Below are 26,749 nucleotides of genomic sequence, written 5' to 3' on the forward strand. Positions count from 1 at the left end.
GCTCCACCATGTGGGCCGGCTCTCAGAGCAGCTTGGGGCAAAGCGGCTCTATTTCTGAACCCATCTGCCCTGTGAGTTCTGAGCCACAGGACACAAATGAAATAATGGTTCAAAGATGTGGCCTGGTTGAAAATTCATACAGAAAATTGTGCTCTGCATTTCATAGAAAGACCCAGGGCTGTTGTGTAAGGATTCACGTCCTCTCTGGGCGAGGGAGCTGAATGCTAAGACAGAAAGACAATTGGTCCATAGATCTATAAACTTACTGCTGTTGACCCACAAGGCACAGTACGATCCCTGCACCCAAGAACCTACCATGTAAAGACAGTAAATTAGGAGTTCATGCACTGCTAAAACAGCATGTGTTTAAACTCAGTCTCTCCAATGTATATTGCAGTAGGGCCTAGTGGCCCCACAATCCTGACCTGGTCCCATCATGTGAGGTGCTGTACAGAGAACAAAACAAGCAGGCCCTGGCCCAAAGACCTTACAGTCTAGATAGCCAGTAGTTGGTTGCAGAGAGCCCCTGATAGCAATGCCTGGGACATCCCTCCAAAAACTATATCGGGGAACTAGATAAAAAGAACAAGATAAGTTCATGGAGGATAGATCTAGCAATGGTTATTAGCCAGGATGGACAGGGATGGTGTCCCTAGCCTCTGTTTGCCAGAAGCTGGGAATGGGCGACAGGCGATGGATCACTTGGTGATTCCCTGTTCTGGTCACTCCCTCTGGGGCACCTGGCATTGGCCACTGTTGGAGGACAGGATACTGGGCTAGATGGACCTTGGGTCTGACCCAGTACTGCCGTTCTTATGTCATAATGATGCATTTTCGTTCACGGCGAGATTGAGCGGGACAGTGTAATGAACCCTTGCTTCCTTCCACAGGTTCCCTGGGGACGGCGGGTCGTGTGTGCAATAAGCTGTCCCGTGGGACCGACGGCTGCGAGGTCATGTGCTGTGGCCGGGGCTATGACACCACCCGCGTTACGCGTATCACCAAGTGTGAGTGCAAGTTCCACTGGTGCTGTGCCGTGCGCTGCAAGGAGTGTGAGGACACTGTTGATGTGCACACGTGTAAAGCACCGAAGCGGGCCGAGTGGTTAGACCAAACCTGAGGAGACAGGAACCAGAGAGGGAAAAACAAACTCACGCACGACCCGTGCCCCATGGGCCATGGCATTCCGGGAGCTGTAGTTCAGCTGCATGGCTTTTATTTAATTAATTCTGCAAAGCACTAACGACAGGACTACATTTCCCAGGAGATACCGTGGACCTTTCCAACCGCTCAGCAAATCTACCCCCTTCCCTAGAAGAAGTCTGCAGTCATTGCTTAAACTGTGAAGCTTCCTCTGCCCATTGTCGTCTTGCAAAAGGTCAGTGCAGCTGCTTACGAACTTGAGACCGATCATCGGAATGTGAGTGACTGATCCCTGCATGTCCCTAAAGAATTTTGTTGCTATAAATTAAATTTCAGCAGGAAAACCAAAAAAAACCCCAAACAACCGTCACCAACCTAGAGCAAACTATGAAATCCTTGCAGAAAGCTCTCTCTCTTTGCTTTGTTTTTAGCGAGGCCCAAGGAAGGATGTTGCAAAGCCCTAAGGAAGCTTGATGGTCTCAAACAGACCCAGAACGTTAATGCACAGCTGCACTATAGACAGGAGGTGACAAGAGCAACTCTTTGTAAGTGGACTTTTCTTCCACTCCTCAATGAAGACAGGCGGAGTTGCAAATTGTCCCCCAAAATTGTCACCCAAAAAGGAAAAAAAAAATCCATAGAGAGAGAGGGAAAGAGAGCGAAGAATCTGTGAAGAGACTGGTAAAGTAAACTAATATAACAGTGGCTCTTTGTAAAACTCATTTGTATGTTGTGTATACTGCTTTTTATTATTTTAAGATGAAATTCATTATAAACCTATATCAGAAACCAACACTCTTTGCTTTGTGCTTACTACACGTGTGACTGGGAGCGAGAGCTTCTCTTCACAGTCTCCAATACAGAAGCCGACCTGCTTCCCACTCTGCTTAAAGCCTGTAGACTGGCAGATGGTGCAGTTTCCTGGTGAGACATGATCATTCTTGGCTTTCCATGAAGATGGTCAGCATGCCAGACATGTCCCACCAGAATAGAACAGAACAATAGTTCAGGTGGAGCCTCCTGTCTCTACCGCTGGCTGCCTCATAGGCAGGCAGTTCTCTGTGTAAGCCACCTGACTGCACACTGCTAGACCAAGCGCTAGGTTAGCCTCTAGATCTTCGCTGAGTTGCTAAAACTTTATTATTGATCAAGATTGAAGTTGATAGAAAAAAATACTTGTTGCCACCCCACACTCACCACCTCTTGCCCCCCACCACCGCAAGCCCTAAATTAGGCCTGGTCTACACACAGAAATTGCACCAACTACCTACGTTTCTGAATGAGGATAGTTCAATCGGCACAGCCTTGGAGTGCAGACTCTTCATTTGGTGTAAGGGGCTTTACACTGATTTGTTAGCCACTCGGAGCTGGTTTAAGACTTTCCTAACAAGCAGGTTGCACCGGTGTAACTAAACTGGTTCAGAAACCTAAAGATTTAGCTAACCCAATGCAATTTTTGCATCTAGACTGGCCCATCATTTGTGGTGTCCAACTCTCAAGAGTATGCACTCTTGCCTGGACAGTATTGTGCCTTAGGAGTTAACTGTAATTTAGTCAAGTATCAGAGGGGTAGTCGTGTTAGTCTGGATCTGTAAAAGCAACAAAGAATCCTGTGGCACCTTAGAGACTAACAGACGTTTTGCAGCATGAGCTTTCGTGGGTGAATACCCACTTCTTCAGATGCAAGTCTGAAGAAGTGGGTATTCACCCACGAAAGCTCATGCTGCAAAACGTCTGTTAGTCTCTAAGGTGCCACAGGATTCTTTGTTGCTTTTTCTGTAATTTAGTGTGTCCGATGCACATTCCCCTCCCGCCTGGTGGGTTTACCGTAGTGTATTTACTGGATACATACAGAGTTAGTTTTTGTGTCATTTTGTACAAGTGCTTTAAAGGCAATATATGAAATGCCATGATACTGAATCAAATTGTTAAGGATGCCTCTAAACTCTGCTCTCCAAGTTTGCTTCCCTATTTGCCCAGGGCGAGTCATGCTTGTTTGATGGCTGAGTAAAGTGTCACTGGGTTTTCCATGATCAATCATCCTGCTGAAGGGCAGGTGAGTAAACGGTGTGCCTGAACCTGTACATTTTCATGCAAGTTTGCAACCTAAAGCAACTGGAATGATATCCAACTTCCCTGGGAACATGGCTCCCTGGGTTCCATGGCAATGGACAATTCAACATTTACATTTTTTTCAGCTGAAAAAAAAATTGGGGGGGGGTCCTTCCTGCTTTCTGTACCCCTTGGTATTTCCACCACGCCTAAGAGAGCTGGGAAAACTCTCTGATTAGCCTCCTCTAGCACTAGGCAATTAGAGATGCAGCCAGCAGAAGGGGGGCAGGGAGGGATTAAAGCAAAGGGATTTTTTGATTGTTATTTTTAAATCATGCCTGTGCCGTTTCACTGTTCGGAATGAAGCTCCTGCTCTGGACTGTAATTTTACCCCTTTGCCTTGGGCGTTACTAGGCTGAAGTAGTGGGGGAACCAGCTTACCTAGATGCGTCCCAGGAATCTAAACCGTTTGCTGGTGAGCCGAGCTGTGAATCCCTTCCTCCGCGTGGCAGGTTGGTGTGGGCTGCCCAGCTGTGGAAGGGGCGCCGCATCTGGCTCTTGCTGAATCCTTTTCATATAGACAAGGTAATGAGCTGAAACTTTAACTAGTCTGGCATGAAATGCAGTGGCAAAGGACTCGCCCCTCGGCCAGCCTAGAGGCCCAGAGCAGGGCCAGTGCAGCGCTGGATGGGTTTGTGTGTGAACACGGACGAGAGGGGGCGTTTCATCAGCACTATGAGACAGTACATCCAGGCTGTATCTGCAGCGCATTACCAGCCCCTGCTGAACTCCTGTGATGGATGAAATTGCTTTCACCGTGTGCGCTGGGTTTCCACTGCCCACAAGGCTGGTGCCTCCAGGCACTGATGTGTCCTGTAGACAGACAGGACAAAGTCTTCTCTCACCCTTGCTTTATCAAGTCCAGATTTTAAACCTGCCTCTCCCAAAAGCCAGGCAGAGGCGCCTGAACACCTTGGTTTTGCGATCTTCACTCACGCGTTTCATCCCAGTTAACAAGCCATTTCAGAAGCAGTTCCCTACCTGACAGGCGCACAGCAGCAGCAGATTCAGGGGCACACAACAACATACAAACTGTGCACTGGAGCAGAGGCATTCACTTTGGCAGAGCCATTGTCCCCGGATCGCCTTTTTACTGAACTCTGGGCCTCGCAGCCAGCAGAGAGGGAGCAGAGGCAGTTTCTCTTTTGAATGGTGCTCATATTAGGTGTTAGAAGGCCCACCAGCAGCTCCCAGCCTCTCTCTCGGCTGATGCAAGGCTTTGGTTCAAGGTCAGGTTTGTTCATCTCAGAGGTTTTGGTGCCTCCCCTTGGGCTCTCCAAACCCTTCTGGGTTTCCAACATTATGCAATTTTCACAGCCATTTTGTTTCCTCTCCAAAGGGTGTTGGTGGAATTCCTGCAGGTGAAGGGGAGAAGAAGGGTTTGTACTCCACCCAGGGCATTTCAAACCTGCTATAGCAGATGCGTTCACCAGTCCAAGGCCCAATCTACCAGGAAGAGCTCCCCTCGTTTATCTTCATCACGGCCCCGCCTGCCATCAATTTAAGACAAACTAAAAAAGAAAAAAAGAATCTTTGCAAGAAATCTGCCTCCCCTCCCCCTGGGTAATGCCCACTGAATGGGCCAGAAAGGACCCCAGTGCCCTCAGAGCTGAAGAAACGTTTCTCTCTCCCTGCAGACCTTTCAGGAGTGCTCCTCTGGTAAAAATACGATGTTGCAGGTTTACAGACCCACCTGATGAATGATGGGACATGTGCTGCACCTTCACCATTCACTGCCATTAAAGCCTTGGGATATTCCTTCTCCCTGAACGTGGGTGTTCAATATTTTAAAGCAACGGAGAAAAAAGTCTTGAGCACCATCCACCAATGCTGGCAGGCTGCCTCAGCCACTGGGGTTTATTGGCTTTCCGTTCCTAGCTGCAAACCACACCAACTCTACAAGGTTAACCTTGGGAAAGCGTCATTTCACGGTGTGACAGCAGCTGAAGGGGCTGGTAATTGTGGCCTTCCCCACCCCTGCATGATGGGGCATTAGAATGACACAGGGCAGTGGATTAAGGACGCCTGTTAGCAATTATTAAAGAAGCAGCTAGAGGCCCCATTGCGCTGAAGGCTGCACATATCTAGTGTGAGACAGTCTCTGCCCCAAAGAATGTCTAATCCTAAATAAACCACGTAGACCAAGGATGAGAAAAAGGAAATATTCTCCACACTTCACAGGTGGGGAACTGAGGCATACAGCGACTAAGTGACTTGCCCAGGGTCACAGAGAGGTGTCTGTGTCAGAGTTAGGAACTGAAGCCAGATCTCCTGAGTCCCACTCCAGTGCATCACAAGACCACCCTGCCTTTTTGTTTAGTTTTTTTAGGCACGCCGTAGAAGAGGAAGGAAAAATCACAAGAGGCCAAATAAATGCAAATGAAACAATCCACCACTACCAATGTGTGCTTCTCCTAGCGGCATTACTGGAGATAGATGAAGGGGAATAAGAAGCCAGAGGCAAAATAATCATTATTTCTATAGGCCATTACAGACAAAAGTCTCAATTCTGGCTCCAATAAGCTTACAAAGCATGTTAGACATGAGATGGGGGAGGTGGATTTTTATGCAAAATTAGGGAGTGACTTGTGTGCACAAGGGGCAGATAGGGGATGTGTCACTCCTCTGTCGGTGCTTACATCTGTTTAAACACGGCAGGAGTGTGACCTCTGAGGGACCGGGAAAAGTCAGTCTGAGCTTTAACACACTCCCAATAAGGCAATAACAAGTTCCAGATAATTTCAGATGAGCTGTGCTGGTTCTGTGGGAGGTGCTCACTGGGGGAGAGAGAAACTGAGTGGGCAGGTGTGTGAACCAGTGCTGGAATACATCAGGGAGATCACGGAGATTGGGTGTTTGTGACTTGCACATAAGGCAGGAAATATTAAAGTTATCTTCTCCCTACAAAGGGGATACTTAGCATGTGACAGACATTCATCAACCCGTACAGCACTGCGCAGGATTATCCCCGTCTTGCAGACAGCAAGACCAAAGCAGATGAGTTAAGGGCCCTATCTTCAGAAATGCTGAGGCAGCACAACCCCAGCTGAAGCCAGTGGGAGCGGCAGGTGCTCAACACCTTTGAAAACTGGGCCTTGCGTGGCTTGCTCAAGGCCTCAGAGGGAGTCCAAGCAGGACTGCATGCACATCTCACACCTAGATGTCTCACAAAACTAAGTGATTGGGCAACAAAATGGCAAATGAAATTTAATGTGGATAAATGTAAAGTAATGCACATTGGAAAAAATAACCCCAACTATACATACAACATGATGGGGGCTAATTTAGCTACAACGAGTCAGGAAAAAGATCTTGGAGTTATCGTGGATAGTTCTCTGAAGATGTCCACGCAGTGTGCAGAGGCGGTCAAAAAAGCAAACAGGATGTTAGGAATAATTAAAAAGGGGATAGAGAATAAGACTGAGAATATATTATTGCCCTTATATAAATCCATGGTACGCCCACATCTCGAATACTGTGTACAGATGTGGTCTCCTCACCTCAAAAAAGATATTCTAGCACTAGAAAAGGTTCAGAAAAGAGCAACTAAAATGATTAGGGGTTTAGAGAGGGTCCCATATGAGGAAAGATTAAAGAGGCTAGGACTCTTCAGTTTGGAAAAGAGGAGACTAAGGGGGGACATGATAGAGGTATATAAAATCATGAATGATGTTGAGAAAGTGGATAAGGAAAAGTTATTTACTTATTCCCATAATACAAGAACTAGGGGTCACCAAATGAAATTAATAGGCAGCAGGTTTAAAACAAATAAAAGGAAGTTCTTCTTCATGCAGCGCACAGTCAACTTGTGGAACTCCTTACCTGAGGAGGTTGTGAAGGCTAGGACTATAACAATGTTTAAAAGGGGACTGGATAAATTCATGGTGGCTAAGTCCATAAATGGCTATTAGCCAGGATGGGTAAGAATGGTGTCCCTAGCCTCTGTTCGTCAGAGGATGGAGATGGATGGCAGGAGAGAGATCACTTGATCATTGCCTGTTAGGTTCACTCCCTCAGGGGCACCTGGCATTGGCCACTGTCGGTAGACAGATACTGGGCTAGATGGACCTTTGGTCTGACCCGGTACGGCCTTTCTTATGTTCTTATGTTCTAGCAATGTAGAAATGTGTTCTTTTTTTCCAGCCATGCATGGGATAAGGCACAGGGCAGGCAGTGATGCCTGACACTTCCCTGGGTCTGAGTGGGTTGCCGGCATTAACAAAGGAGCTTGTATCAGCAACACTGAAACGTGTCCAAAGTAGCACAGACAAGGACAGTGGCCCAGTGGAGTTAGCAGAGAGCTCACTGCTGGCTCTGCAACCTTGGAGAACTCCCTTTGCCTCTCCACCCATCTGAGACCACACTGTGAGACAGCTAATGTTTGCCCCTTGGTCTAGCAGCAAAGAATTAGTAATTAAATATCTAGCAATTAGAAATAAGTTGGTCACATGGAACTACCTTCTCATGCTTAATGTGGAGACTTTCCGTTTGCAGGTCTAATGAAATTCAGACCTCCCTTGTGCTCCGATACAAACGGGACCAACAAATTCCCCCTCCGTTCACCGCAAGCCTCCTTAGAAAGCAGATGTTTTCTATCTGTAAGAGCTTGCAAAGGCTGGAGTCTTGTCAGGCGATACTCAATTCCACTCACTAACCTCTCTTAAGTGATCTGTGCTAAGTGTATGGAAAGCCCTCCATGGAAGATCATGCGCTAATCATCCTGAAATTCACTAAGGCCTGTCTGAACCAAAAGACAAGGAGCAGAATTAATTGCTTTATGGGTTTCTGAATGGATGGCTGTGAAGCTGAGATCTTGGACAGGACGCATAGTGGGGCTGGGTAAGAGGTAGGATGCAGTGCGTAATTTGTGCTGGGGCTTGCCAGGACTGAGTCCTAACACCTCTGGGCCTGGCGGGTCACACCGCTGGGCTTGCTGCATCAGTTCTGAATGTAAAAAAAATTGCTTGAGCCTGGGCACCGCTTTCATTACAAATGAAGCACCGGTTGGATCTGACACTTCCAAATGGACGTAAATTGAGTACAGGATTCTCCTCCCCAGAAGCCGTGCATGAGCGAGAGCCGGCACGGTGCCCTGACTACACACTGACCTGCTTTTCGGGGATAACATGGTGCTAGTTACAAGACATGGTTAAAGTCAGAAACAGGCACTTAAGGAGAGCCAGGGGTCTGCTCCAATGTGCCCCAGCCCTGAAAGTGCCTCCTTGCTTCCAGGGACCCATCAACAACTTGTACACTTAGCCAACAGCCCATGCTGTGCACGTCTCCTGTGTGTGTGCATGGACACAAGGAGCTCTGCTGACATACACATGCCAGCAGCCACTAGCTGTCACCTTGAGAGGGGGTACGCACATGTGCTAGCCAAGCCGCCGTGCTCCCCCACAGCGCCAAGCCCCAGGGTCACATTTCTTGGGACATTAGTTGCATAACCTGTCGTGACCCACGTGGGAGGACTGTTTTGTTACAGCCTCCAAGTCCATTATTACTGAACATGAGACACGGGCGGCTGCCCCAGAGAGCAATGGAGGAGGGGGAAGGGCCGGATTACGGCCCTGGAATCTCAGCTGATGACTCAGGACAAGAGAACGCACTAGTCACAGAGCCCGTGGTATGACTGATGATAGCCTGCAGCGGGATTAGAGGGAAAATCTAGACAGCAGGGTGTTTCTGAGCCCACGCTGTGGTTGCATAATTCAGAGGCTATCAAGAGCAGAGGAACACATCCCTGGACAAAGCTCCAGGGCTAGGGCCAGGAATTCACCAAACAAACAAGGAGCCAAAGAGGAAAGAGAAGAGACCCCCTACAGAGAGGGGCATTAACCCCATGGAAACAGTCCACTGATACAATGAATGATGGTAGAGACAGTGTGTTACACAGCACCCTCAGTGCACTGGCTCAGACAGGGTTCCTTAGATTTAAAGGCCAGACTGAAGGGGAAGTGCCTCCGAGGGAGAGGCAAAGCTCAGAAGAGACGGGCAGCAACGCCCAGCTGCAAAGCCACATGCAGCAGTGCACATGATGCCCTGACAGGGGAGGGAGGGAGGTTGGTGGCCAGAGGGGCGAAAAGGGGACAGGGAAACAGAGTGAATCAGTGGCAGGAGGCCGGGTGGAGTGAGACTGTAGAGGATTCAAGGTGGGAGTGGGTTTCTGCTGCCATTGTCTATATAACCCCAGAGTGGAGGGTACAGAGGGGATTTTGTCCAATGGGCAGGAAGGCCGCTCACCCTACACTGCAACCTGGATAAAGAACAGTGGACGCCAGCTGTCCAAAGGCAGATGAGATGCCAGTTCGTTCTTTTGAAGTGCAACATACATGGAAAGCTGGCATTGCTCATAGGCTGCTGGGCAGGATTTTATACTGCACCTCTTCCTCACCCCCGTCTCTCTCTGCACCGTCAGCAGATGCACTGTCCTCTGCTCCCTCGGGAGAGGAAGCCCCTGTCTCTGCAGCCATTCCTATCCTGAAATCCTGGGAGTTATTCAACTCAGCTCCCACACCCCAGCAGCAGATCCTAGCAAACTGGGGAGTGCTGCTCCTCTCCCCCAGCCCAGAAATGATAGGCTCAGTTAATTTATGCCCGTGAGAATCTGATAAGAGCATCCACCTCCTTCTGGGGAACTAGCTCACGTTTTAACCTCTTCAGTCTGCTGATACTAGAGACCTGGGATCCAGCTGAAGCAGAGAGGCAGGCCCTTGCACTGCTCCCCACCCACTGACCCCTCTCCAGTTTGTATTTCTGGAGGTTTTCACCCATTGCTTCCCAGAAAGAAAAAGGACCTCAAAATGAGCATGTATTTAATAACTGGAAGACAAATAAGCTCCAGCTACTGCTGCAGAATTACAACACCAGAGAGCAATTTGCTGCATTCCTCTGAAGCCCTGTAGGAACCCAATTGCCTGCTCTCAGCCAAAATAGGTACCAGACACCAAGTGCTCCGTAAGCAACCAGACAGAGCCCCCAAAGTGCAAAAATGAAATAAGTAAAAAGCTTCACGTTCCATATAAACCAGCCGTTTGCACCTTGTTATTAATGGTTTTGCCTGTGACCCCTGAACCCTGCCTTGCTGAGAGTCAGGGATCTACGAGCCTTGGCACCTTCACAACAATTCCAAACTGAGGGGGTGGGGAATAAATCCATTGGATGCAATAAGTGGGAATTAGGCTGCAGCAAAACTGCCCCAGGAACCTCTTCCACTCAACTGCCATGGTCAGGACACAGCTTTCATCGTGCTGACATGACATTTGCACTATGCTTGCCACAATGGCCTTGGTTAGCAGTGTCACTACACACACGCTGATGGATAACAATGAAGTCAAGCAGCACATGCACCTGTCCCTTCTCCCCTATACAAAAGGTTTGCAGCGTTGTAAATAAATCACCAGGAATCCCAGTGCACCAAGGGCCTTCCCTCTTTGGTTTATAAGCGTGAGGGAAGTGGTGATGTTGTCTCACACAGACCCTGCTACACCGAAACATATTGCACCCCGCAAAATGCCACATCAGTCGCAGCAGGTCAGTGAGTGGAAATCGTTTTAATTACAGGATTTATTTGACAGATGTTGCAGAAGCAGGAAATGCTCAGACCTGTGCAAAGGGGACTAAGATATAGAGAGAATTTCTAGCAGAAACAGGTTTCTTTCTCTGAATCATTCATTTATCCAGGCCTCAGTTTAAGAGCATAAAAAAGGGTACAACACAGGGATACTACTATGCTCCCTAGCAGAGTGTGTTACCCAGGCCTAAGGGAATTGGTATCCTAGCCCACTGACTTCCAGGGGAATTTGAGACCTTACCTCCTGTAGGTTCCGTTGAAATCTCAGTCATGACAAAGTTATAGATAAGCTAGCAGGCCAAAGTCTATGTTGGTGATTCATAAAGTCACAAGTAAAAAGCCAAAAATGGCCGAGAACTTAAGAACTGGAGGACAACGGACTGCAAAACCCGGTGAACAACAAACCTAGCGATATTCGAAACAGAGAGCTCTCCGCCCTGCTTGTAGCTGTTTCCATCACTTCTCACTGACTCAGCAGACTGCTAGGCTTGAATGATGTTTGTGGCTGTTGTGCGTGCTAGTTGTGTTGCTGTGCGGGTTTGTGCCGGCGGTAAATGATGGGGTGTGTGCTGCTGTGAGGAGCTAGGTGTGTTCGAGGTTATTGTGTTGCACTTTGCTTAAATATTCTTAAATGGAACATATGGTAACAATAGTGGATTGTTCTATCTCCCCTGAGCAGCCATCATTACCCACTTCTATAGAGGTACCTGTGCACATCACTGGGGGATACAGGGAAATGGCATTGCTATGTATGGATCAGGTGCTGGGACACTGCTCACAAATGGCAAAGGAATGCTATGTAGGGCATGCATGGTTCCCCTAAGAAATGAAACAGAGCGGCTCCCTCATTAAGAATCACTGACCGCGTTGGAAGGCGAGCAGATTTTCATGACAGAGAAAGTTGCTAGCACTACTTTCGGCACAAGCCCATCCCCTTTCTGTTACTGTTATGTCAGGGGAGGACAGTGAGAGAAAGCAGCTCTTGGGATGATACATGGGAGGCAGTGCTTCATTTATAACCCCACACAAATGCTGGAAAATGTTCAACTTTAAAAAGCATTAGGTTGGTTACCTTCTGGGCCCCTGTGGGCCATGAAGTGAAATTACATGAGCACAACATGTCTATTAATCACTGCAATGATTCCACAGTGAGAAATAGCCCCACTGGCTTATATTCAACTGGAAGGAAAAGTTGAGAAAATTACCTACCGGTAGTTGGAGAACTCCAAAACTTTGTCAGTATCTTTCTGTAGATCTCCCCTCTTGACTCCTCCTAAATCAAATCAAGTATTTAACCTACTGCCTACAGCAAAGGCCCCATTAATGCAAATGTACAGTGAGAGATAAAAATGCTGTGCCATGGCTTCTACCTAAGGAGGTGTCTTTCTCTCAGCCACAATAGTGGCATAAGAGATACTTAAGGATGGACGTGCTAATGACCGGCTGCTTCACAGTCCTTCAATGACAAATTAAGGAAGGAGTTGGCTAATCCATGCTCATTCTCCTGCATCAAGAGGGAATTACAGGGCAAATTCCTTATGTCGCCTATTGAGACTGCATTGCCACTGTGTGTGCCCACCTGTTCCTTGGCTGGGACCTGAGACTGGACTGAGTGGCTGGGGCTGCTTCCATAGGATCAAAGGTTTGGTTAAACATGGACTTTATTTGCACCAGTTAGAATCTCCTCAGGAGCCTTGACTCCATCAAGCACCATGAACACAGACGTGCTTAAAGAAAAGTGTCTGATCTTGATTTGTGTTGCCAAACAGTAATATGAGGACATGCAGCACCCAGCAGCTTCTTCCATTAGGGGCACAGAAGTTAGTCGTTCCGCATTTGGCTGGCAGTAACAAGAAAGAGGGTGTGAGAGGACTCTATTGGCCACCACAGTCTGATTTATGTGCCCAGAGTGCAGTGAAAAGCATTGCGAGTTGCCGCACTCCTGAGACCTCTGTGAAATGGTTGAAATGTGAGGATAGCAGCCGTGTACGGCCTTCCTGGGACTCCAGAAGTGAATGCAGATAAACACTGATATTTATGAATAGACACCTCCCCCACCCAAAAGCAGACACCTTTACATTTATGTCTTTTACATTTTTACGACTGCCATACTTTAAGAGGCCAAGGTGAGTGTGGCTTTGTTTCCTCAATAAGGAGTAACAGAAACCCAAGCGCTGTAAGCACAAAACAGGCAATTTGCCCCTTGGATGTCTCATTTCAATTGTCCCAAGCCACGCTGCTGCCATCTACCTCCTTTGGGAGATTCTTTACATTACTGACCAATGGACATCTATGTAAGTGTGCTATCCCTCTCAGGAGTGCGCCAACTTTCAGTTTTCATACCTCAGAATCAGTGGATGCTAATGTTTGTCTTGGACCTACCTTTAGGAGTCCCTGCCTCACAAAATGACTCATATTCAGGTACCTCAAGCATCTTGGTGGGACTTTAAAAGGCAAGTCTTAAATCCTTTCACTTTGAAAACAAAAACAAAGGCAGAAGGTTTAGCATTTAACCTAGAACGATCTGAATACTGAATCCAGAAGCTTTTTCTAAGTTTGCACTTCGTTTCCTTGTGCAACGTAAGCCTATGGGGTATGACATAAGCAGACTGCTCATGCTGCTTACTGTCTAGTGTAACCTGTCTTAAACTGCCACTTAAACGGTCAACAAATTCAGCTACTTACAAAAGTGGCCTTCTAATAAAGAGAGTGCGGAACTGTACTCAGTCCTTTAGGAATACTTAAACCAGGGAGGTTGGCTAGTGAAGGATCACTATTTGCAGTTCAGGATGAAATGCCAACACTGAAAACATCTACCTGATTTATTGTGTTCTGAAGTTTAGTACAGAGAAAGTAGCAGCCTCGACTTGTACATCTGGTTCAGGGAGCAAACAAGTTATTGTTCAACAAAAATGTTTTCTTAAATGATTACAGATCCTAAGGCCAAACAAGGAACTTGGTTACTTTAAGCACCATTAACAAGATAGAAAACAGTTTAAGTAATGCAGCTTATCTTCCTTTCGCTGCTCTAGCTGCCAGGTAAGTGCTCCATTGCCCAACGAGAGCTGGTGATAAAGTTCCTGAGAACATCGGGACTCATTACTGTGCAAAACACATTCCTGTCAAATTTGGGTCAGCTGATGCCAGAGACTGGATGGCATGAAGCGCTTAATCTTTTCCATAATGAAACTGAAGGGTGAAAGAAGCATCCCAAAGAACTAGAAGAAACAAAACAGAAAAAGTTTGTGCTTGAGTTAAAAAAGCAGTGAGATATCTTGCATCACTGGAGTATGAATGGAGAAATCCCACATCTTTCTTCAGATCAAACCCAGGCTACATTATCCTTGCTGCTGTACTGCCACTATGAAGTAGAAATTTAATACTAATACTGGTTTACACTTACAGACACTTATCTCAGAATCTCAGTGCATGTCACAAAACATTAAACCTCAACACTTCTGTGACACAGGTCTTATTCCCATTTTAGAGACGGGCAAACTGAGGCAGAGGTTAAGTGACTTGTCTGAAGTTGATGGGACAATGACAGAGCTGGGGATAAAACCCAGCAGATCCCAGCCTCCAGTCCTTTGCTCTAATTGCACCTTAATGTTCACTTGTATGACACTCATAGCCACAGTATAGCCCCAACAAGGAATGTGATAACACTGTACAGCATGTGTGCATATAAACTCATCCAAGAGTAACTATCACTTTAAAAAAATATATCCTATATTGGAGGGTCTGACAAATTTACAAAAATCAAGAGAACTCAGAGGAGGAGCTGAAACTCAATTTAACTCACCCCACGGTGCTTAGATCAGGGGTCGGCAACCTTTCAGAAGTGCTGTGCTGAGTCTTCATTTATTCACTCTAATTTAAGGTGTTGCGTGCCAGTCATACATTTTAACATATTTAGAAGGTCTCTTTCTAGAAGTCTATAATATAGAACTAAACTATGGTTGTATGTAAAGTTAATAAGGTTTCAAAATGTTTAAGAAGCTTCATTTAAAATTAAATTAAAATGCAGAGCCCCCCGGACTGGTAGCCAGGACCCAGGCAGTGTGAGTGCCACTGAAAATCAGCTCGCGTGCTGCCTTCGGCACCTGTGCCATAGGTTGCCTATCATCTGGATGCCAGAACTCTGGGGGAACGTGCACCCCAAAAGAGCCACAACACCTAGGCACAACAGGATGAGTTAGGATGGAGTTTCTCTTTGCTCAGAATCTTCCTGCTGCTTCATTAAGTTCTACCCCCTTGATGTTGATCGAGGAGAAATGCGGCACATTTCCTTAGTTTTCCAGGCAAGAAATGCTTAGACCATTGATTCAATAGTATAAGTACAATCTAACAAACAGACAGTGCTCACAGATATAGTTCATATTCTATAAACCACCAAGACTTTTTTCCCCCTTTAATGCAGCACCTTCACATTAAAGCCATGAATTAAGATGTAGATTAGCAAGGCAAGAAACCTTTGTCCTTGGCATTGACACACACAGCTTGTGACAGGAAACATTAGGATTTTTTTATATGAAGTGTAGAACTATTATCATTACATATTGGCAGGGAACTGCACATCTCCAAACTATGCACATTTTCTCTTAGATAAGCAAAAGCCTCAAGTGTTTATAAATATGAAAAGTTCAGCAGCTGGGTAAAAAGTTAATTCTCCAATTTCACTTAATGAGCCTTCAGAAAATGGTAGGGGATTTGTTCATAGAGTAAAGCAGATTGTCACAAAAACATAGGCCATGCCACACTGGATCAGAGCAATGGTCCAGTGTCCTGTTTCCAACAGCGGAAGTACCAGCTGCTTCGGAGACAGCAGCAACTAACCCTCCAGTAGGCAGCTCTGGAATAACCTGTCCACAGAGAAAGTTTCTTCCTAATCCCATCAGAGACTGGCTAGGTGATATATTTAAAACAAATCCCCAAAGACCCTTTCTTTGTTTTGGGGAAGTCTTTTTCTTTCTTACATTATTGAGCAATTATTTTATTACAAGATCTGCAAGGCAGGGGCTGCCTTACAATGGGTTTGTGCCATACTCAGCATAGTGGGGCTGTGTTCTGTCTGGAGACTCTGGACATTACTGCTATATTGCTAAACACGTATGAGAAACTAATAAGGGCAAATTCCAGCAGGATATCCTGGAGTACAGTTAATATGATTTACAAAGAGAGATTAATTAAAATGACAGACATCCAGGTAAGATGCTTTACCTTGAAAACAAAATCATTTACCTTGAATAAAATCACTATCTGATACAATTGATGATAGCTATTGTAGAACTCTGGAGTATGTGTTGGCTTGGCAGAATTCAATTTCAATTTTTTATCATTTCAATGGAGAATACTGATGTTTATTTTAAAACACTGTTTTTGTCTATTTACAATTTCACAGTTGCAGGAAATTATGGGAGGTCAGACAATTATTTAATGACAGCAGACACAGATTCAAAAGGTTAAAGGTTCATAACCATTAAAACACAAATTATCAACATCATGTCAAAATATACCGAATAAATACCCTTAAATCAAACTCAGAAGTTTTCAAGCAGCATTTTTCTTACATTGCCTATCTTGAAATGTTGATTATTGATAGAAATATTTTTTGTTGGTTTGTGTGTGTGTACAATGAAATCGATGTGTACTGATGTTTACTGACAAAAATCTTATCCCATTCCAAACCTAAGTATATGTAAGACTTCACACATTAAAGAGTTGGGAAACTTTGCTTCTACAAGGGCATTCATACTTTTGAAGGCCCAATTATCATAGACTCAGACTTTAAAGCCAGAAGGGATCATGATAATCATCTAGTCTGAGCTCCTGCACACTGCAGGCCATAGAACCCTGCTTCTGAAATAGGCCCTTAGGCTCTGGCTGACTTATTGAAGTCTTCAATTGCGATGTAAAGGCTTCGAGTTACAGAGAAACCACCATTTTACTTTCATTCATACCAGCATGTGACCCATGCCTCATGATGCAGAGGAAGGTGAAAGCCCTCCAGAGTCTCTGCCAATCTGACCTCAGGGAAAATTCCTTCCCAGCCCAAATATGGCGATCAGTTAGAGCCTGAGCATGTTGGCAAGACACTAAATTCAAGCACTAAACTGTGAAAATATGTAAACCAGGACTACTCAACTCAATTTAAAAAAGTATTAACATTTGGGCTTTTCTGAAGCATATAATTAACAATACAGAGTCAAACAGCTGAAAACAATGGTTTGATTAAAATAATCTACTCAATGAATTACGATATAAGAAATGACATTAGGGTTTACATTCACCTAGAGTTTAATAGTGAAAAATCCAGGCATTACAAATATCATTCTACCGCACCCACCAAGTGCACACTTGTGTGTCTTGGATTTCCTATAAACCCATCCTTGGCATCACACTTCATTATGATCAAACCATTCAAAATTTCCATTATAGAAAAAATCCTGAACTATGTAATAAAAACAAATGCATAAAAGTATTATGATTTACCTGGAATTAGGATTTTTTCCATTTCAAAGGGATAAATTTAAGGCCTTTAGACCTTTAAGAAGGTATAAAAATAAGGCATGTAATATTCACACCATAGTGACACACTTATGCCCACGAAAGCTTATGCTCAAATAAATGTGTTAGTCTCTAAGGTGCCACAAGTACTCCTGTTCTTTTTGTGGATACAGACTAACATGGCTGCTACTCTCTAACCACTAGGCATTCTACCTCAAAAGGAAGCTTTTCTACATACTGGATATGGATAACTAGTTGGAGTCAATATGAAGCACCTGTTCTGAATGGTACTTTCAGAACTATTATTGCACCCAGTCAGGGAAAAGAACACATCCAGGGATAATGCAAGTCAGTACAACCATTTCTGTACTTTCTGTGGAGGTTATCCGTTGGGATCCTGCTGGGAGAGGCACAGAGGCATGCACACTTCTCATCCATCTTTTCAATTGAACAGGGACTAGAAAACCATCCCTTCCCGTGGAAAATAAGTGCAATTTAAAGCACTGCCCAATGAACAAGCCAGGCTAGTGCTTTTGCCAACATTCACCAGCATTCCACTTGACATGCAAATTGCCTGTTATGCAAAGCGAATGTAACGCACACAAATTATATTTTTTTGGTTGAAGAAACTCGGCCGAGAGAACTTCCCCGAGCGAGTCTTTGTTAGTATAACATTTGACCTTGTATCTCTTTGGAAATCATACAACTTTGCTAATGCAGTCCTTAAAGAATTAATCAAGCAAATAGTTAGACCCTGGTTGCCATGAAGCCAGCCAATTACGAGCAGCAGAGAAATTTGTCATTGGCATGTCCAACTACATTTTCCCACATAAAGATTAACAGAACAGTGTGGAAATGGGGCCCCTCTCTCAGACCTGCATGGCTTGGACACCACCGAGCAGAAATGTCAGCAAAACAAGGATTTCATGAGAACCTTGCACTTTAAAATAAGTTAGCATTTTTGTTCCATCTGTCTCATTACCTGACCTGCTCAACAGCAGGAAGCCTGACACGCTCTCATTCTCAAGTTATTCAAGGTTTTTTTTAGTTCCAGAATAATGTCTGAATGTGTTGTCAGTGGCTCTGTGGTTAGTGCTCCAGGCTACCACATGAAAGACATGAGGGCAAACATATTGCAATGTGGTTTTGGTTTTCTGATTATTTTTATTTGAGGGATAAGCAGGGTGGCAAGCAGCTTGTATAACTCTGTAGCTTTCCTTCTTTTCTAGAGCGCATAACCAATTTTTGAGAGCCAGAAGGAAGGTTACCACTATGTGCAACCTTATATGGGGCTGGCAGGGGAGAGAAACCATGAAGAGAAACAAAAGGTGTGGGTGGGAAGAATCAGTTCTCCATGAGACATGCAAGATACTCTCTCTCTATGTAACACATTTCTAAGTGCCTCACAGCACTTTACAGAAGATAGGCAAAAATCCCCATTTCAAAAGTAAGGGGACTGAGCACAGTAACAGAATCAAAGCCTACATCCAACTTCCATCCTGCAGCTCATACTAGCAGAATATGGTGCTTCCTTGAAACAGAATGAGTTAACCATATTGTAAGGTTCATTCAACTTCCCACCTAGTAACTGGAACCAGAATGTCTTGTATCCAATTGCTTTAGTTTCTAAAATGCAAATGGCAGTTAATTTACAGCTGGCTTGGAAGCAAACAAGTAATTCACCTCTCCGTCCTTGTCAGTCCCATTCTGAGACTCTTTTGCTCTGGCTTCCAATCTGCCTTTTCACTCTCACTTTTCAGAGTTTCCAATTTATTTTTTGCAGCTCACACTGTAAAATTTTATGAAAATAAAATCTATCCTCAATGCAGTGCTTGGTGGGGAAGTTTCCCTGGGGCTGAAATGCTCCACTGCCCCAATAAGAGAACAAGTGAATACAACAGTATGTTTTAATCATTCAATTTCTTTGTCCAAGTTGACTATTGGTTTTACCCAACTTCAAAAAGCATTTTTCACAAATTAGTTCCTTACAAAGCAGGACAAGGTGACTCATGACCAGTGCCTCTTCCTGCGAAAGGGTTTAGAATAGGGGTCGGCAACCTTTCAGAAGTGCGGTGCCGAGTCTTCGTTTATTCACTCTAATTTAAGATTTCACATGCCAGTAATATATTTAAATGTTTTTAGAAGGTCTCTTTCTATAAATCTATTATATATAACTAAACTATTGTTGTATGTAAAGTAAATAAGGTTTTTTAAATGTTTAGGAAGCTTCATTTAAAATTAAATTAAAATGCAGAGCCCCCCAGACCGGTGGCCAGGACCCAGTCAGTGCGAGTACCACTGAAAATCAGCTCACGTGCTGCCTTTGGCACGCATGCCATGGGTTGCCTATCCCTGGTTTAGAACTTCACTTTCACCAATGAAAGCCAAAAGTTTTGCACTACACTGCAATATGAACAACATGTTAGAAGACAACAACTGTGTAAGTGCCAAGTTTACATAGCTTTGGTTAACATCTATCCACGTATCATCACAGTATCTTAGCACTCAGACCACGTAGTAACAAAGTTCACAGAAAAAGTGTAAAAATAATTTTTAAATCAACAGAAAGAGTACTACATAGGAACCAATTTTTAGGCTTTATCTCATTGATTTCTATGATATAACACCTAGGAAACCCAATCAATCAATGGTCAGGGCCCCTGTTGCAAAGAGCTTACAATTTAAGTGTCAGATGAGATGCAACAAGTGGATGAGACAAACAGGGTAAGGGAAGGAAATGAGGTAACAAAACAAACAGAGCTTAGCAGGAAAGAAGAAGTCAATTTATTGTAGTAGCTGACTTACTAACGTTTGAATGTACTGGGATACCTGGCTCAGGAACTTACCATTAGCTTTATGACAGCAATTGCACTGCTCTATATAGGAGAATTGTTCCACTGCAATTTCCATTAGAACCCTCCTAATTTCATGCATTAACAACTCAGCCGTTTAAAAAATCTCTGCCTTAAATTTAGTATGAAAGGTCCTAACTGAACAATGTGCAAAGTTCCGATTGTTTTTGCTTAACACAATTTGAAAAATCAATTTGCGTGTTTTAAGTCACAAGAGTTTAACAAAAGAAGCTCTGAACGTATAAGGTGCCTTTTGCACTCCAACATCTTAGAAAATGCTGTATGCCATTCCCACTATGGAAATGAAACTGCTGCATTTAGACTCATCGCTGTGCATGCCCAAGAAGCTTTTCCATTGGTCTCAAAGGACTCTGAGAACATTGGTTTTGTTCTCCAGCCCCCTCTCCCCCCCACACTTACCATACATACCTTACAGGCTCTTTTCAAACTATCCAAGTGGTTGCTGCGGGCACCATACAAATGCAAATCCCAGCTCATGGCTCATTTCTCCATCAGAGGCTAGTGGAAGCCTGTATGGAAGTTATCTATGTAGGGTACTCCCATTTCACTCCACCCTGTCCCTGGAATCTTCTGTGCAGCTCCTCATGGAGCCTAGCAGTGACCCTTCCACATTAGCCAAAAGGTGCACAGTGCTATGGGGTGTTTCCCAGCCCTCCCCTGCATGACCATCAGGAAAGTCATAGCACAGTGTAATACTCCATTGGGTATTTCTGTAAAATCCCCTTGCACTATCTGTTGCACATTTTAAAAGAACTCTCTCTGAGCAGGAAGACAACACTGCTCTGGATGTAGACTCTGCCTCCCAGGCTCACAGTAGCAGCGGCTTAACACAATGCAATTGATGAAGAGGCGCTCCAGGGAGACCAGCTCCACTAACTACCGAGCGACTTTAATACTGCCTGCTCGTAGTGCGTACAGGTCCCAACTGAAACTGGGGGGCCTCCACACTGAGCAGGGTTCAAACACATAGGAAGACACAGCCCCACCCTGAAGACCTTCCAGTCTAAACTGACAAAAAGCAGCAGCAGAGAAAACAGAGGCACAGTGAGATAAAGGGACTTGCCCACAATCACCCAGATGATCAGTAGAAGAGCTGGAACAGAAGCCAGGTCTCCTGAGTCCCAGGCCACTGCCCTGTCCACTAGACCTAGGGTGACCAGATGTCCCAATTTTATAGGGACAGTCCTGATATTTGGAGCTTTTTCTTGTATAGGCTCCTATTACCTCCCACTCCCTGTCCCAATTTTTCACACTTTGCTGTCTGGTCACCCTAACTAGACCACTCTCCCTCTATTATAAATCACCATAGTATCTGAGCACTTTCCAGAAGCACACTAAGTAACATAATTAACACCTTTCATGTGCAGTTTGGCCTCCCAGATCTTTAAAGGCAAAGAAGAGGGAAGAGGCACAAGAGAGAAGTGAGATGCATGTGAAAAAAAAAGGGCTATTTTATTAGCAGGTTTTCTGGGGATTCACTTATTTGCTTTCCAACTTTATCTGATGCAATGAAAGTGTTTTGGAGATGTTTTTCAGCACTTAATGTCACTACTGAAGCATCTCTGGATGGTCACTATCCAGCATTTTGCAGAATGAAAAGCAGCATCAAGCAGCAATGGGGTAGGAGGAGGAGGTTAAACAGGCTGAGAGGGTATGTGCAAAATTTTATCTGTTAAGCACAGACAATGCCCTCGGCATGGTACAAGATGCAGCTATAAACAGAGACCTTGCCTCACAGAGCTTACAATCTACACGTTCCCATGGCTTTGGTTTTAAACTATTAGTTACTGAAGAGCCCTTAACTCAAAATTCAGAAGCTTTTGCTTCCAATAATTCAATTTAAACTAAACATCAGAAGCTATGTCTGTGACACATAGGTCTAATCCACAAACCAAATTCTTTTCCAAAGCCCTTCCGGCCAAGGGAGAAAGAGAGGGCTGGGTTGTTCCTAAGTTGGTAATCAGGACTGATTATCTACTAAGATTGATATGCAGAAACCAGTTTTATCATATAAAAATATTACTCTTTACAAAATGAGGAACTCTGAGTCCAAGTGAAGAATCAAGTTTAATAGTTGCATAACAAGGAACTTCAGAAGCACATGACAATGCATTTTAACTGCATCTCAAAACATCTGCACAGGCAGGGCCCTCAGCTTCTGAATATCTCACAAACACTCTAAGCAAGTCCTGGACTGGAGACAATACTTACAGCTTTAGCAAAAATGACCATGAGTTCAGGGAATTGGTGTGTGAGAACGGCAAGCATTGCCGAAAAGGAACACAACCCTGCCGTGAAGTGGATGAAGAAAGGAAGCTCCTTCTGTGGGTAAACGGAGACATCGTGAAATGCTGAAAGGGAAATATTGAAAAGTTATTTGACATTTTAATATTCATTGATTGTTTTACAAGAGGTCATAATTACACACCAGTTTACATTATACAAAGATGTCAACGAGTATTATTGCAGAGCAGTCAGTGTTTTACCTTCAGATTTATAGTTCCAAAGGACATCTACGTGGCCCCAAAGCTTAAGTGCAACACAAGACTAAATCCCTGACATTTGCTCAAAGCAGATTTAAGTGGCTTAGTCCTGATATATTTTCTCATATACTACATGTTTTTTGCTCTTCAGTTATTTATTGGTGTCACTAAAGCAATCCTTCCCCCACCACTTTTATTCCCTCCTTTATTTTTAAGAACATTGCAGGGTTAATTTTTTGAATCAACTGTTGCGACAGAAGAGAAGAAAGTAACATAAAATTCACAAGATGTCATCAAGACAAAGGTTCCAATGAAAACACTTGGCCCAATTTAAATAATCAAGGAATTGGTAACAGTTACAAATGTTAACTCCTGTTATTTTAGTGTATGCCAATGTTTTAAAAAGCAAGCATCCTATTTTTTCCTAATTTTTATGTAATGTTTTTCTATCGTAAGAGTTCCCATGTCTAAAAAGTAAAATAACTCTGAAAGCGATCAGATAATATACATGGTCAGAGTCTGTTAAAATTTCCCAAAGACTGCAAGCTGGCAGAGTACAGTAAATTTCAGAGCAATTGACAAAGCAGATCTCAAAGAAAGCAGCATCAAGACTGGGTTACAAATTTTGTACACAACCATTAGTTACACTTTAGGGCAAAGAAATCAAAATAATTTCACTAGACAGCTCTTGGGAGTGGAATATGGAGCTTCAACAGCTCAAGACATTGAAAGTAGTCACCATTTAGGGACTGTGACAATTCTAGATTTTTTTATCCAACAATTTTGCAATGTTTTTAAATAAAAGGAACAGGCAGGGTCTGTACATGCAATTAAGTATGGAACGTCCTGTCTATTCTTCAGTAAACTAGATTTAATTCTGGAGCAGACCCAGCAAAAAGTAACTTTTGATTTAATTAAATATGGACAATAGGTATAGTCAGTGCAATAGCCAGTGTTCTTTTTTTTTATTTTTTTTATTGTTATTCACTTTTGGGCTGTGCACGTTTTCAGCTTTCAGTAGGCTGCAGAAGGAAATTTAAAGAAGACAGAGTTAAATCAAGATGTCACCAGGTTTCAGGTTGCCTTCAAATTCAGGAAGTGATAACTGCAAATGTGACCCGATATGCAATGCAACCTTTCCTTTGTAACCCATGGAGGCTAGAAAAAAAATGCTGAATGAAAGCTGAGATTCTGAAGTACAATGGTGTGGAATGCTAAGGCTTTCTGTGAGGCCAGACGCCAAAGGAAAAGAAAATAAGTCCTAATCAAACATGCTTAAGGGTGCTCCCCTCAGGATTCTCTCTCATTTTACCTCCTTAACATCTAGTCATCCCTGCTACTCAGCAGACTAGTAGGGTACCCATACTGTTCTTCTACTGAGCAAACAAAGCAGTGGCCTGCCCATGACGAAGGCTGACATGCAGTACACTCCATCTTCCATCAGCCACCCTCATAAAAACCTAACTGGGACATGGTCAGCTCACAGAATGGTGTGTAACCATGTATTAAGGACATATACGGGTTGGAAGGGGGTGCTTTTTAAAAAGAAACTAGAGAGAGGAGCAAATAGTAGAAAACTAGCAAGCAACCAGAACTCAAGAGTAGGAAAGGCAGGAAAAACTGGGAAGAGCAACAAACAAAAATATACAAAATTCCTTATGCTCCCAGAACTACCACTGCACAAGGAATGCAGGATCAGGCCCAAAGTATGTAAAGAGAGTGAAATAGATTTCTGCATGGTCAGAGCTCTCTCTCTGTGCATCCTTACCAATTAGGACAATTAGCTTTCTGTTTGAAGTTTATCAATTTAAGCCTCAATTTGGTTTACTTTCTATTTTAAATATATTAAAAGAATTGATTTTTTTAAAATTCCAAGACTTCTTGAGAAAGCTGCACAATAAAAAATGTTAAGATGGCTTTATTTTATGAATAGCCTTATATTTAAAATGTAGCAGGAATGCGTGAATGATTGTGTTGAAATACATGCATGTGCTGGTGTTTAATTATGCTGGAAAGCCTACAGCTTAGGGTTAGTCACTAACCAAGGAATTCCTTGTGCAATATCCTGCATAAGTGAGAAATGAATAATTTAAAGCAGTCTGGGGGCAGACTTCAATTACACATTTTAAATTTAACTTTTCACTTTTTGTAACAGAAACACACATGTGTAAGTTTGCTCTTCTGCAGCTGTATCCCTCTGACACTTTCGCAGTAGCCCCTGCAATTCCATGAAGAAGCTGAGATTTCCAGAGATCTAGAAGCCCACATTTAGAATCCCACCAGCAGGTAAGATGAAACAAGAGCCCCATTATCATCTAAGTGAATGAGCGAGAGAGTGAGTGGTTTATTTTCACGTTGCTTTACAGACAGAATATATGTGGGCTAATACCTGGATAACGAAGTAGGGGAGAAGACTCATTCCTCAGTGTCAAATCTTAGGTCTCATTGCTAATGTATAGCAATGTATGATCATAAATATTCCATGGAATGTACAATCAATCAAATCCAATTATGGAACAATAAAGTGTTCTCTCAAAGTACAGGTTAACCAAGGATAATAAATATAAAGGTTCTGCTGGGTACTCTAATGCAAGAGTCTGGAATTATTATCTATCTACCTGCTACTTGCAGATAATGATGAAGGAAGCAGCTCCACTACAACAGTTAGGGAACCCATTATTTAAAGAAAGAAGAAGGAGGAGAAGGAGTAGTAGTAGTGATCACAGAGGACTAGCCAAGTTTTCTTGCCCTCCAAGTTGAGAAACAGAATGTGGAAGCCCCAGGTATGGAAGTCTCTTTCCGTCGGACATGATGTTATTACAAAAACCTCATGACATAGAGTAACACTCACTGGCAACTCAGTACCTCTTGGTGGCACCCTCTGCTAGAATTTGGTCCTGATCTAAGGTGACAACAGAGAGGTGCGCTTTGCCGTTGGTGGGGACTCCATCCAAGTGAGATTGAAAACTTAATTTCTGATAGCCAGTGGTCATTAAAGATCCCATGCACTCAGTCTAGGTGTACACTAAACTGGAATTTGGTAAGGATGCCAAGAGTTGTTATACTCCATCTGCTTAAATTCCCCTTGGTGTTGCAATTGGTATGGCATTTCTCACTCTCCCCACTGAACTGTTGGGCAGTGCTGCTATTCAGTTACACAGTTTATTTCATCCAAAAGATGGCTGCATTTCAGTGGGCAAGTATGTAATATTATATATTTCTATACCCCCCCACACACACACGCATTTGTGAAGTGCCTTGGGATCCTTTCGGATGCAAGGTTACAACTTATACTGCGGTTGCATTTGCACAGTGCATTCCATCTGGCCAAATACACCAGACAAACAGCAGAATCTGGGTACATCTACACAGCTCTATCTATCGGGGATCGATTCATCGCGTGTAGTATAGACACGATCAATTGATCCCTGATTGCTCTCCCATCAACTGCTGAACTCCAGCAGTGCAAGTGGCGGAAAGAAAATCAATGGGGGAACCGTGGCCGTCGATCCAGTGCCATGAGGACGTGAAGTAAGTAATTTTAATTCAATCTAAGATGTGTCGACTTCAGCTACGCTATTCTCGTAGCTGAAGTTGCGTATCTTAGATCAATACCCCCCCCCCCAATGTATACCAGCCCTCCATGTCACAATCAGTTCATGAGCTAAGGACACAAGAGAGTAAATACACAGCAATACAGTACAGTACAAACTGAAATTTTATTACATATATTTTATTCTAGTTATTAATTAGAAACAAAATAACCACTTACTTGGCAAGAGCTCTCTGTCTGCTGTCTCTGTGCAACTGGGATAGGGATAGAAAAGATGGCCTTTCTCTAACGGATACGGGATCATTCTAAATGCTGAGGACAAGACAGTCAGTCAGACTTATGCTAGACCTATGTACCAATCAACCCCCCTAAATTCCACCACAAAGAAAGCAAATTTAAAAATAGACTGGAAATAGCTGCATTTTGTATTTCCTTTTAGAAGTGAATTTGATGAAAGGTGTCGTATCTCTAGTAAGAATTCATACTATGCTGACACTCAAAGGCC

General features: G+C 43.8%; 2 protein-coding genes across 11 annotated transcripts in view; one reads left to right on the forward strand and one right to left on the reverse strand.

The window, feature by feature from the left end:
• Window positions 1–2,065, forward strand: part of WNT2B (Wnt family member 2B) — a 45,038-nt gene extending 42,973 nt beyond the window's left edge. For both annotated transcript variants that reach the window (XM_039535607.1, XM_039535608.1), the window contains exon 5: window positions 891–2,065. In XM_039535607.1, coding sequence (XP_039391541.1) covers window positions 891–1,120 — 230 coding nt within the window. In that variant the 3' untranslated portion in view covers window positions 1,121–2,065. The remainder of the gene's footprint in view (window positions 1–890) is intronic.
• ST7L (suppression of tumorigenicity 7 like) overlaps window positions 1–26,749 on the reverse strand; it is a 61,605-nt gene that overhangs the window by 6,924 nt on the left and 27,932 nt on the right. For 3 of the 9 annotated variants that reach the window (XM_039535598.1, XM_039535600.1, XR_005597750.1), the window contains 2 exons: window positions 26,464–26,556; window positions 22,420–22,559 (listed from right to left, as the gene is read on the reverse strand). In XM_039535598.1, coding sequence (XP_039391532.1) covers window positions 22,420–22,559; window positions 26,464–26,556 — 233 coding nt within the window. Of the gene's footprint in view, window positions 1–4,247; window positions 4,611–13,618; window positions 14,047–22,256; window positions 22,560–26,463; window positions 26,557–26,749 lie in introns of those variants that run through there. The other 6 variants (XM_039535596.1, XM_039535603.1, XM_039535599.1 and 3 more) reach the window with 5 other exon arrangements.

This window comes from Mauremys reevesii, linkage group 4 (genome assembly GCF_016161935.1).
Source record: "Mauremys reevesii isolate NIE-2019 linkage group 4, ASM1616193v1, whole genome shotgun sequence".
Classification (NCBI taxonomy): Eukaryota; Metazoa; Chordata; order Testudines; family Geoemydidae; genus Mauremys; species Mauremys reevesii.